We start from the raw sequence: 12,500 nt of genomic DNA on the forward strand, positions 1-12,500 counted from the left end.
TATACCTGCTCTCACACAACTCTGACGCTTCTGTGACAAAGACATCAGTGCATTTCAGGGCAGCTAACACAAGTACAACTCTCAGATGTAGGGTCTGCCAATTTATAGCCCACTCAGATCACCCATAAAACGGTTCTATGCATCACTGTAGATCATGGAACGTGGGATGAATTTTTGAAAGGTTGTCTAGGCATCATTATTGTTCTCAGAGGTGAACCCTCAGGGCCTTTTAGGCCTTCACAGAACGACTAATGGTTTCTGGCAACTAAAAAATATAGTACGTTTTTGGTTCATTTTTATTGAAAAGAATAATCATAGTTGCTGTTGCATGTACTGGATTACAATTGTTGTTTCATCACATTTTGGTCAGAAACAAAAAGGGTTATATCCTAAAACAGCTGAGTGAAAACTATCCAATTGGATTCATTTCTCTCTAGGTAAAACTGTATCTCTAGGTAGGTATAAGCAAACGAAACTGTAAAACCTGATAAGTTAAGTCAACTCAAATGGTGCGAGGAAACTGATGAGCTCAAATGTTTTAAGTTCAACAACTCATTTACACATAAGTAAATTGAGTAAATTATACTTACTCCATTTGTTTTGTTGAGTATTTTGAGTTTTTGAGTATTTCAATTTGAATAATTGAGTATTTCTAGCTTATGTTTAAGCTACATTACCTCAATACTGTTAAGTGATTATAAATGAAGTGATTATAAATTCATCGCTAAGATAAACATTTAGATACGAGATGAGATCATAGACATTTTGAGCAATGTCTTGGCCACCTTAACATCACTACTGACCACCCCGCTGAACGCTGAGAGGTCAGTACAGATGTAGTCTCCACAGCATTTATCCACAATAGAACCCCAGCAGAGAGGAACTTGGTAACTCAGCTTTCTCAACACTAATTTTTGATCAGTACTGATTGGCAGGAATCATAAAAGTTTATCAAATCTTGTCAACACAGGGGAAGGTAGGCTGGGGAGAATGACAACACACAGACGGTGAAAGAAGGTAGCAATGACCAGATGTTAATTCAACTTATTCAACCATTTGATTGAGTCTAAAATCATTAAAATAAAGTTATGAAAAAAGTCCAAATCATTTAAATGTAAATCACATTAAGCCACACTAAATGTTTGTATTTGCATGTAAAGTCAAGTTAAATAAAAATAGTGAATATAATACATTTAAATAAAGTTACCTTAACTCAAAATATTCTGAAAAAACAATCTCACTCAAAACGACAGTTACTATCTCAACGACTCATTTTTGAGTTCATCTGAAATTTTCAGATTAAGTTACTCCAACTTTTGGTAGTATTTAAGTTGTGTTAACTTCAGGCTTTCATTAAGATGCGCAGTGAGTTTTACAGAGCAGCTCTATATTGGTTAGGGTTTCAGGAGCTGAAATTAAGCCATAGCATGTCAGATTAACTACCAACTTAAATAGGAAATGGAATCAACCAATCATAATTCGATTTCCAATAGACAGAATAAGAATGTACTCACTCTAGGCCTTCTGGAAGTTCTAGATATGTCACTGACTATGAACACAAGGTGTAATCTAATCAAGTTGTATCATGTTGTAGGGCATTTTCACGCAAGAGTTTTTATCCGGATATGGGGCTGCTTGTTACATTTGGTGTGTGAAAGCTCTTTTCGAGCCCAGGGGCAGTCCAGGAACCTATCCGCTGTATGAACCCTGTGCTGCAAGTGGGGTTGCATGATTAGTTCATTTCATCACTGTTTCAACTTCTCGCATGAGTTCCCTTTTCAGGTTTTGGAGTCATTGTAAAACTGCTACAAGGTGCAACATGTACTAATGTCTATTACAAGCTTAAAATAAAATATCTTCTGCAAGCTTCAAATATCCATCTTTAAAAAATATGCAGCTTCTAAACGCGTAAAAGTAAGCAGGAGGGTTAACTTAAAATGTTGAGTTCATTGAACTTAAAGTAATGTAAAAAATTATTCTTCTACAAAATTGGAAGATAAACCAGTTGCTTATTTTTTAAGCTTAAAAGTTGTATATATTTTCTTTTACAGAATAGTCAAAACGTTAGTGTTCCCTAGCACTAGTTTAGCGCTTACATATCACTGCAAACCCCATAAGGCTGCTAGCCAAAATGAGCTTTATCATAAAGATAGGCTTCTGATTTGTATATCTATGGCTTAAACTGAAAGCCTCTATTTTCGTGCAACTGAATGAAAAGGAAATAAATTCATATCATGAATGCTTGTGTGGGATAAGTGTGAATATTGCAATACAAGTGACAAGTGAAGGCCCATTTTAAAAAATCTGCCATGGGCTGAGTAGCTCGACCATTCTGCTGCCATGTTGAGGATCAGTGGTTTGAGCCTCATGGAACCCCAGACTGTCCACTTTTTTGCTCCATCTCTATGGAGCAAAACTCTGTACCATCTATGGGGCCCCAGAGGACCAACTTTGGAAACACTGTTGTAGATCATGTAGGTATCATACAAACTGCAAGTGCAGAGTGATATTTAATTTTCAAATTTTAATGTTAAGCAGCAATAATGAACAATTCCTGAAAAAGGAACTACAGAAACAGCACCAAAGTCTCATTGATATCCCTGAGTCTACCAACATAAAGCACAGCAAACATATTGACTGTTTCAGGATGACTGCTGTCAGTATTGGAAAGCTGCTGCTTTTGCAATAAAAAAAAAGTTGAAGCAACTCGTGACTGGCAGTTATAATTGTTCAACTGCAGGACGCTTACCTTGGGTAACCTCTCTGGGTCTCCAGGGTGGCGGGGGATGACCTTCTGTAGCCTCTGGAAGCCGTAGTCAATGGTCGGTTCATTGAGAGCTGAGAGACAGAAAGGAGACGGATGGTTTCAGTAAGTGCCCAATGACTTCTGCTACAAGTATGTTTAGAATTAGGATTTCTGTGTGTTTATTTGTCAAAGTACAAGGTAATGCATCAAAATTATTGTAATCAACTGTATGATACAAATACAGCAGGAACAGATGATGTTGAAGAATCCTGGGATATTCTAATATGGCTAATATTAGCAACAGCAATGCAACTATTACAACTGGCATTGTAAATCCAATATACTACTTTATTGACTTCCTTAGACATTCCTACCTACATCCAGTCAGCAGATGAGCTATAGTCTTTAACTGCGCTCCTGCAAGGTAGAGCAACAAGGTAGGGGATTCTAATAGTGGTATAGCTATGAGGAGGCCTGAGGGGGGCTGGAGACTCCCAGTTGGAGGCCAGGCCCCGTCTCCCCTAGATTTCTGACAGTCTTTTCAAGTTCTACAATGAAAATATTACAAAAGGTAAGGTCAGCATGAGCAAAGGCACTTGCATCCATGCACTAGATCATCACAATTTTTCAGCAGGGGCCATCGCCATGTCAATTTATATACTTACATGCTGGATTCTAATAAAGTGGCAAACAATGGTCTAGTGTATAGTTAAATTCTATAGGCTTTTATAGAAATCTATGATAGACATCTAATAGCTGAGCATGATGACATGAGAAAAAAGTTCCAGTTTTTGGTCAGTTTATCTGTAGCAACTTGTAGAATCACACAAAGACTCGTGTTTATGAAGTGCATGGCCATACCCTCTGGCCTACCTGTCCCCTATTCACGCAAATCTCCGCCCTGCCTAATTCAATTCCCCTTCCTTCACTCTACCCCCTTGCACTTTTGATTTCATTCTCTGACGACACCCCGTTTCCCCAGCTTTGGCTTCTAAATGGCAGCGGGAGAGAGGGGGAAACACCCGGAAAAGCAGTTAGGGAGATATTTCTCCATAATCAAGCCCATTAATCATAAAAGGCTGTCAAATTTGACTTTGGGGACAATTTGTCAGCCTTCTTTGCCCACTCCGCTTTTGTCACCGGTGCCTCTTGTATTGGGTAAGGATGATTGACACTCCAAATGCTGGCAAGTAGAATAGCTAGTTTGCGCTAATATGCATAACCGGCGCTTTCATGAATAAGAATAAGGTTGCAGCGCCGGAGCAGGGGCCTCTTTTCAAAGGGGCCTCCGCTGCCGTTTGTCGCGCGAGGCAAATAGATGTTATTACCATTATAACAATATTTGTTTTCTTTCGGCGGGAATGGGCCCCGGCGAGCTGCTAAATCAAATTTGTTTGAGACAGTTTCACAGAGTGAAGGAGAAAAGAGCTAGCGCACTGACAGCACTTGCAGGATGTGCGTGTGTAGGTGTATGTGTGTGCACCCATGGGTTGTTTGTGTGTATGTGTGTGTGTGTGTGAGAGGGCTGCAACAGACCCTTTGTGTTCCCTGTAATAAAGAAGCCGTCTCTGATACACTGCACTCATATCAGTAGAACCGGTATAGTCCGCTGGTGTAATTAGCATCAACAAAATATTTATTTCTCTTCATCAGGCGTCAAGCTAACAAACTGACATTGAACTGACCTAAAATTTGCCTACAAATGCATTCTTTTGTAACAACTGTTGTGAGGTTGGACAAGTCGGTAGTGTTTCTAGTGTTTATGAATAGCTTGAATCAGTGTGCAAAACTCATAGACCACCTTTAGTGGTCAAAATGGCCAATAAGTATATATCTTTCAGGAGACATATCTGAAGAGATTATATAACAGAATTAGATTTTTAGGTAAGAATAAGTAAAATAAGTAAAATAAAGCACTACTTTAACACAGTTTTAACAATAAATGGTCTAAAACACTTGAGTTAATGTATAACTGCTAATTTCCACTTTAACCCTAAAGGTTGGCACGCAAAGAGCTGGTCACTATAGCAACTCAGACAACAATCTCGCCTGGGTTGTAGTTAATGAAAAGACAGAGAGATCTAAGACAAACATCGATAATTTGGAAACGAATGGATTTATTTGCATTTATAAGCACTCAGCTGGTTTCCTAGGATGTTTAATCTGCAACGAGAAACTGTCAAACACTAAAGCAGTGAAGCTGATGTCAGTTTCTCTTTCACCAGCTACTTGTTCTAATTGTCCCTCAACATTCGACTCTTTTTGAGGCTGATGTGAGCTTCTCATTCACCAGCTTCTTATTCAAATTTTCTAAATTCAAATAAGAAGCTCACATCAGCCTCGAAACATTTTGAATGCTGACAGACATTTTACAAGAAACTGTTTTACTTTGGAAAGGATTCCTGCTAGAGATGCGAGAAAAGCCACTATAGCTGGGCTAAAGCTTAAAACAGAGCTGTGCTTTGCTTATAATATATTTTTAGTCTATACTAGGACATTAGCACATACTGAGACATTTTTAAAGGCAAGATGGGGAAACGTTACTTAAACAAAATGAACAAATATGTTGTGGCTTCCAAGCTGGTTTGATTTTTGTTGAAAGGACAAAATAGCCCTTCTTACCATTTGGGTTGGTGACCTCTAACCTAAGATTATCTCAGTGAGTTTGCACTGAAGTCCTTGTAGTTACTGAATGATAAGCCTTAGTATGTAATGTGTGTGTGTGTGTGTGTGTGTGTGTGTGTGTGTGTGTGTGTGTTGCATGCACCTTCTCCCTCTATCAAACCCTGAAGAAATTAAGCCCATTACTTCTCTTATTAAAATCCCCCTGACCTTTGGCCCTGGTGCCCCATTGGCTGCCTTCAGGTCCCCCTGTCCTCTCAGCCAATCGATATGCGAGCCTGGCAGTCATGTGCAGGAGTAATTGGAGTGCATGTATGCGCGAGTGTGTGCGTGTGCGGGCCGCACTCTGACCCCGTCCGCATCAGCGCGGCCGTATGAAGATAGATTGCCTGATTTAGTGTAAACATATGCTGCAATTCCAGCCATCAGCGCCACTTTCTCCATCGTAATTCGTATTGATTTTTCTTCCTCTCCTTCGCCGGGGGTTTGACGCGCGACTGCGAGAGAGAGAGAGCGAGCGATAATGCGCTTCACAGAGAAGAGCAGGCAGGGGGAGTGAAGGGAAGAGATGAGAGAGAGGGAGAGACAGAGAGTTGAAGTGTTATAAACTACACACCAGCTGTAAAGTGATGGTTTATTCATTTTTTTAAGTATTTTGGGAACAAGATGTTAATTAATAATTAACTGTAATTATCTATTCATAGTGACTCCTTTGGTAAACGCAAATAAGTCATCAATGTATTTGTCATATTGTTATAAAATTCAGTCTCTTGATGCTACAGAGAGCGAGAGGGTGAGAAGGAGCATGAAAGAGGCAGAGACAAAAAAGAAAATATGACAGTAAGGGAGAGAGAGAAAAGAGAAAGGGAAAGTGAAATGAAAGAAAGAAAAGGACAGAAAGAAAAGGAGAAAGAGAAAGAGAGAGAGAGAGAGAGAAATATGGGAAAGGGAGTGACCAAAAAGAATGTGAGAGAAGGAGAGGGAGGGGGGGTATGGGTGGGAGACAAAAAAGAAGAGTGAGACAAACAGAAAAAAGAGGAAAAGAGAGAGAGAAAGTGTAAAAAAGAGAAAGAGAGAGAGAAGAGGGAATATGAGAAAGGGAGGGACAAAAAAGAAAATGAGGGAAGGAGAGGGGAGAGAGTGAAAGAGAGAGAGAGAGAGTATGGGTGGGAGAAAAAAAAGAGGAAAACAGAGAAACAGAGAAAAAGCAAGAGAGAGAGAGGGAGTGAGAAGAGGACAGAGGGAAAAGAGAATATGGATGGAGACAAAAAGAGAAATAAGACATAGTGAAAAAGAGACAGTGAAAAAGAGAGAAAGAAGGAGACAGGAGAGAGCAAGGGGAATATGAGAAAGGGAAGGAGGAGAGAAAGAGAGCGGAGGAGAGAAAGAGAGGGGGAGAGAGAGTAAAAGGAAAAAGAAGTATGAAACGTTGAGACAGAAAAGAGAGAGAGAAGAGAATATGGGTGGGTGAGAAGACGAAAGTTTCAATATCAATATGTTGTAGATTTAAATATAAAGTAGATACTGAAACAAACCAATTAAATTATTATTTTATTATTTTCAAATATGTGTCAATCTGGATTTTCACTTAATTATGAGTTTATCCTCAATGCTTTACAGCTTTCGTCATGTTTATGAAATCATCTATGGCTCTGGTCATCAGTGCGAGCCTTGACTTTTATAGCTTCCAACAAGTTGCTCGAGTTGTATGAATATTAAAAATATTTAATACCTGTCTCTGCGACAAAATTGCTTTTCTATAATTGAAACCAGTGAATCTGCATTTCTAGAACAGCAGTGTAATATTTAGCATAACAAAAGGAATGATGTCACACTTCTAGTCAGGTGTGTCAGTTTGCCAGATCCCACACTATAAGTCCTCTCTTCTGTCGCTCTGTTGCCTGATTTCCAAAGGATCACACCTAAATCCCTCACAATCACCCTCAAGACGTCTGCCAGCGAGAACTCACGAGATCCAGATCCAGAGAGTCATCTGAGCCGTAATAGTGCGTTAACCCGCGCGACTGACCTCCGCTCGCACGATTAGATTTCAGCAGGCGCACCCCCATCTAGCTAGCAAATGAGTGGCAACATACATGCAGCGAAAAAAATCAATCCCTGTCCAGCTCCAAGTGCTTATTACACACACCACTGGGGTCAGAGGTCAAATGGGCCGGAATCAGAGAGCACTCAGAGCTGTGATGAAAGGCCCCCTCTCTCTCACACACACACACAAATACATGTTTATAAGCACTATAATTCAAGATGCAGTTCAGTGTGGCAATTAGAATAAGTGACCAGAGCAAATGAAAGAAGAAATAGAAGCTGTATGCAAAAGTTTGGGCTCACCTGGTCAAATTATATGTTTTGCCCCGTGAATAAATAAATAAATAAATAAATAAATACATAAATACATTTTATATTATGTAATATATATGTATATATATATATATATATATATATATATATATATATATATATATATATATATATATATGCATTGAGATTAGCAGAAACATGTCATATTTAGTTGATTATACACCATAGATTATATTTATATAACTTATTTTAACTTAAAAAATCAACAAAACATGTCATTTGACCAGGGTCATGCAAACCTTTTCATACACACATCACATACTGACTCAAATAAAAATAAAACCCACTACTCAGAGTCGTTAAATTGTTTCATTTCAGTTTTTTTCAAAAATGCAAACAGCTATTCTTTCCAAAGCTAGCATGCTAATAGGCTCCTCTCATAATACGGTTAGGCTTTATGTTGAAGTCTTTATGAAAGGTTTCAATGAAAAATGATGAGATACGTTGCATGTATGTCTCACCATCTCAGTCTTTAAGCTAAGCTATAGAGTGTTAAACTCAATGTGGGAAAGTGAACTGTGGCATGCACCCCGACGATGACTGCTGAGAGAGCTGGCGGGAAGGCGGGGCCCGAACACTCAGCAGCAATGAACCCCAGCGAGGATGCCGGGAAGACAGCCGCAAGTGTGGAGGCAGCGGAGCGCAAAGCCTGAGGCTCCCTGGACGCGAATCACAAGAGTGACGGTCGGAGGAGGGCGAAGACACTGGCACCGACCACAAGAGGCACCAGAGTAAGGAGGGAGTCCCAAGCTCCACCGACCAGGCCCTGCGCCCGGTTACGCAGTGAGGCCATCTCACTGCACCTCACGTCTGACCCAGGCAGTCAAGCTGCCAGCTGGGGGCGGTGACGAGGAGGTGGAGCGGCAAGCTCTCAGTTCCTCTCGGGTCTGGTGTGCAGCGTGAGTGCCTTTAAAAAGAGCTGAGAGGGAACAGAGCGAGAGAGGGATGAGCAGCAGCAGAGACTGAAGAGCTGAAAAGCTCAGGAAAGAGAGGACTGAAAAGTCTAGCCAGCTTGAGGCATTGAAAAGTGGCCAGCTTAGTGTTGGTTGTGATTGTTGTTTATTTTTTGTGAAATTAAAGAATGTCTGCTGCAGCAATGAATCCTGCCTCAAGTGTCCTTGAGCCGGGGCAGCACATGCATTGCTACAGTGGTGCCGAAACCCGGGAGGAGGACACCAACACATTGAGGATGTCTCGACGGCAGAAAAAGAGGCCGTCAAGACCCTGGTCCACCTGCACCTAGCTGGCAGGAGCTGCAGGCTGTCTTCCAAGATACTGAAAAGCACTGGAAGCAGCTTGAGGAGCAGCAGGTGGCAACCCGTCAGATGGTCAGGAGCCTGCTCGCTGGAGCCCTTCTTCTGTCCCCTCCTCTTCCTGCTTTGAGGACGGCACCCTTCCCGTCCCCGCTCCAAGGAGGTTCAGAGCATAATCTCTCTCCTCCCATCCCCACTCTGAGAGGGCTCGGAGCTCGTTTTCTTTCCCCTCCCCTCTCTCACCGAAGATGTCCTGCCCGCACCCCAGGATGTCAGTGAACCCCTGTCTGTGCTCCACCCCCTCCACATTCACGGCACTCTCCCCGGCATCCTCGCCGAGGTTCGTCGCCACTACGTGTTCGGGCCCCGCCGTTCTGCCAGCTCTCTCAGCAGGGTGGACGCATGCGACATGAATGTACACCACTGTTAGCTTAACTGTAACGTGATGCTGCAAATCCCATAGAGACTATGTTCCATAGTTTCTACATCAAAGTCTAAGTTCATGAGCATGAATATATCATGATTTATGTTGGAACAGGTTGTGGTAGGTAAACTAGCATGCTATTTGGTAGGTAGCTAGCATTAGCTAGTAAGGCTAATGTTAGCTACATTTACCACTTATGAGTTAACTGCTACATTAAGGCATGTCCACATCATTGCAGCGTGGAGCTACATGGCACAATGTGACCAAAGTTCAAATCTGTTATATCTTGAGCCAAACTGTGTTGATCCTAGGCTATTTTATCTCATCCCATCTCTGTAAAACATTAGAAAACACAGTGTCGCATATTCACGAAATGTTGTGGACATCCTAGGTTATGTGTTCTACAGCTTTTATTCTGATAAGGACTCTTATTATGAAGCGGGGATAACCACTGGACTGTTTACGTATATATCACTAAGAACTGAGAGTCATTCTAGCGCTGATAACTGAGAAAATAAGACATAGCGAGCCTTGAGCAAACTGTTAGAGAAAGCTCTGTCTATGTATGGTGTGGCTGTGGGCAACAACAGCTGGTTAATAAAACACCATGACTTGTGTGAAAACTGTGTCTCCTCTCACAGCAATGAACACTACAGTAGCATATATTTAAAAATATTAATGTTTTGCATTTTAATTGAGAAGCTAGAAAACAATTTTTTGAACATGAAAAAGAATCTTAGAGTTCATTAATTATTATAAAATATTAGTGTTAAATATTAGTTTTACAATATGTTACACTTAAAACTTAATGACATATATTGTGAAGTATATAAACATACTTAGAAATGTTTTTTATGTCTTTTTATTTGTATGTTCGTCCTTTTCTTTCACTCCGGAAATCATATATGGGCTACTCGATAACTTTTCAATAGCAGTGATTTTTATGTAAAATGAAAATCGGTAAGATTTTTAATGTAGGTCTGAGTGATAAAAATTATTTTTAAAAAATATGAAAAAGATCTCTACTAAAGGATGTCTGAAAGGGTTACTCATGTTTTTCGCTCTTTTTGAGTTCTGCCATTCACCCAAAACGCTTTCCACCCAGCATGGAGTTCAATAACATGTTTGCTCTCTTGGGACTTTACATCTATTTCCTCCCAGCTAGCATTGCTATTTACATTTTTACACGTCATATTGAAAGGTAATGATGGCTCTCTGGTCTTCCTATTCATTCCATCTACCATCTGATGGGCCGAATGAAGGCATAGTCATGCCCCTGTTGGTCACCAGCCTGCAGGCCTTTCAAGAAGGGGTTCTATCAGTTTCCCCGCTAATGCAGCTCGAATGGCTGCACACGTTCCTCCGGCCCTGTATATAAACCACTCCATCAAAGCCTGTGCTCTGATGGAATGGGGGAATTTGGATTCCTATGCAACAAAACAAGGCTCAATCTCCCATTTCCATGCACCGGCTTATTGATAAGGGCTAGAACAGCACTCTCGCTGCTAGCCCGGGGCTAAGTGTCACAGGCTCAGATTGTCCCGCCACTATTTAGGAGGAGGAGAGGTGGGGGAAGACATTTCCAGACGGCCTGAGGAGCGGGAGACGACAGGAAGTGATTTGTTTTCCCGTTCCAGTCTGTCGAGTGTGCGTGTGGTGAGGCCGCTGAACTGGCCTGTTGACAAACGTCTAAAACCCCTTGTTGCGCACTATTGATTCCATCGCTCTACCCCCCCTCCAACCCTTCCCCCTCTTGCCTCCCGTCTTCTTCTCTTCTGCCTCAAGCCAGGATTACATTACACCAGTTATACCCCCATTATAGCCACTGTTCACAATCAGACTACCTGCAGGCCTAAGTCAAGGTAAGATTTTTCCCAATTCATATTACAGAAGCCAACTGTATCTTAATTTAGGAATTTTATCTTATCTTATATAGCATCTTATCTTAAGTTAGGGCATCTTAAACTACTTGATTGAAGTCAATAATCAGTTGTTCTGTGTGTTACCAAGCAAGCGACTATACATACACACCTTAAACGTACACACAGTCAAATTAATGTTAAAAATAAGTTACAGGTACAGTTACTGTACAATTACTGTAAAAAAAAAACTAAAAACTAAAGTGCAATAAATCGGAATTGAGAAATTAGAAATTAGTTTCAGTTTCAGTTTCCATTTTCCAAAGCATTAGACAGTGTGCAATTCAAGCTGTGTTTTCCTCCTAGTAAACAGCCACATGTTCATCTGTGACTTCTTTTTATTCACCACCAGAAAACGAAAACATGTGAAACCACTGTTTGTTTGGCAACACCGAAATATGTAATGTCATTATGCTATTAGTGAATTATGCTGCCTCTCATAGAAGCCAAAAAAACACAGAAGTTGAAGGTTAAAACAGAGGTTAGGACACCACTGGGGCTGCCCTACACACTTAAATAAAGAAGCCCAAAAAAGGCCCTTCCATTGTAACATGCCTGACAACATAAAAACAGAAGAAAACTTTGGGTGCTATATGGAACCCTTTACAAAAAGTGCTATGTAGCCAGCTAGCATTGGTAGCCAAAGTATATTTACCCAAACATGCACAAGAACTACCTGAAATTCTCTATGTTTTAGCCTACAATGCAAAAACTTTATGATTACGACTTCACAAGTAGAAAGCGCATCTGAAGAGCATTTGAAGGCGTAAACCGCAACCTAAAGTTCCCTCCTGACACACTTCATTAGCTTTCCTTCATCTGTGGGCCACACACATTAGAGCGAGTGTGTTCATCCATGTCCCAGCCAAGGAGAATTCAGCATGTTATCTCACCACAACACAGAGAAATATAAAAGGCTGGGTTATATGCAAGCTATCTGCATTTGATCAAACCCACTCCCCCCAAAAGAAAAAGCCAGATGGTTTATCTGGGAGTCCATGGTGCATCTTGGAGGTAAACAGGGGTCAGACCACAGTCTACATGCTGCCGTAACAGCAGTGTAGACTGTAATTGCGTGTGTGTGTGTGTGTGTGTGTGTGTGTGTGTGTGTCTGTGTTTGGTCTGTGGTGGGCTCTGTCTCATCTCCCCTGGTGGCT

General features: G+C 41.0%; 1 protein-coding gene across 3 annotated transcripts in view; it reads right to left on the reverse strand.

The window, feature by feature from the left end:
* Positions 1–12,500, reverse strand: part of LOC108432419 (transcription factor COE3) — a 179,908-nt gene that overhangs the window by 33,787 nt on the left and 133,621 nt on the right. For all 3 annotated transcript variants that reach the window (XM_017706224.2, XM_017706222.2, XM_017706223.1), the window contains exon 11: positions 2,750–2,838. In XM_017706224.2, the coding sequence (XP_017561713.1) occupies positions 2,750–2,838 (89 nt within the window). The remainder of the gene's footprint in view (positions 1–2,749; positions 2,839–12,500) is intronic.

This window comes from Pygocentrus nattereri, chromosome 14 (genome assembly GCF_015220715.1).
Source record: "Pygocentrus nattereri isolate fPygNat1 chromosome 14, fPygNat1.pri, whole genome shotgun sequence".
NCBI classification, from domain to species: domain Eukaryota; kingdom Metazoa; phylum Chordata; class Actinopteri; order Characiformes; family Serrasalmidae; genus Pygocentrus; species Pygocentrus nattereri.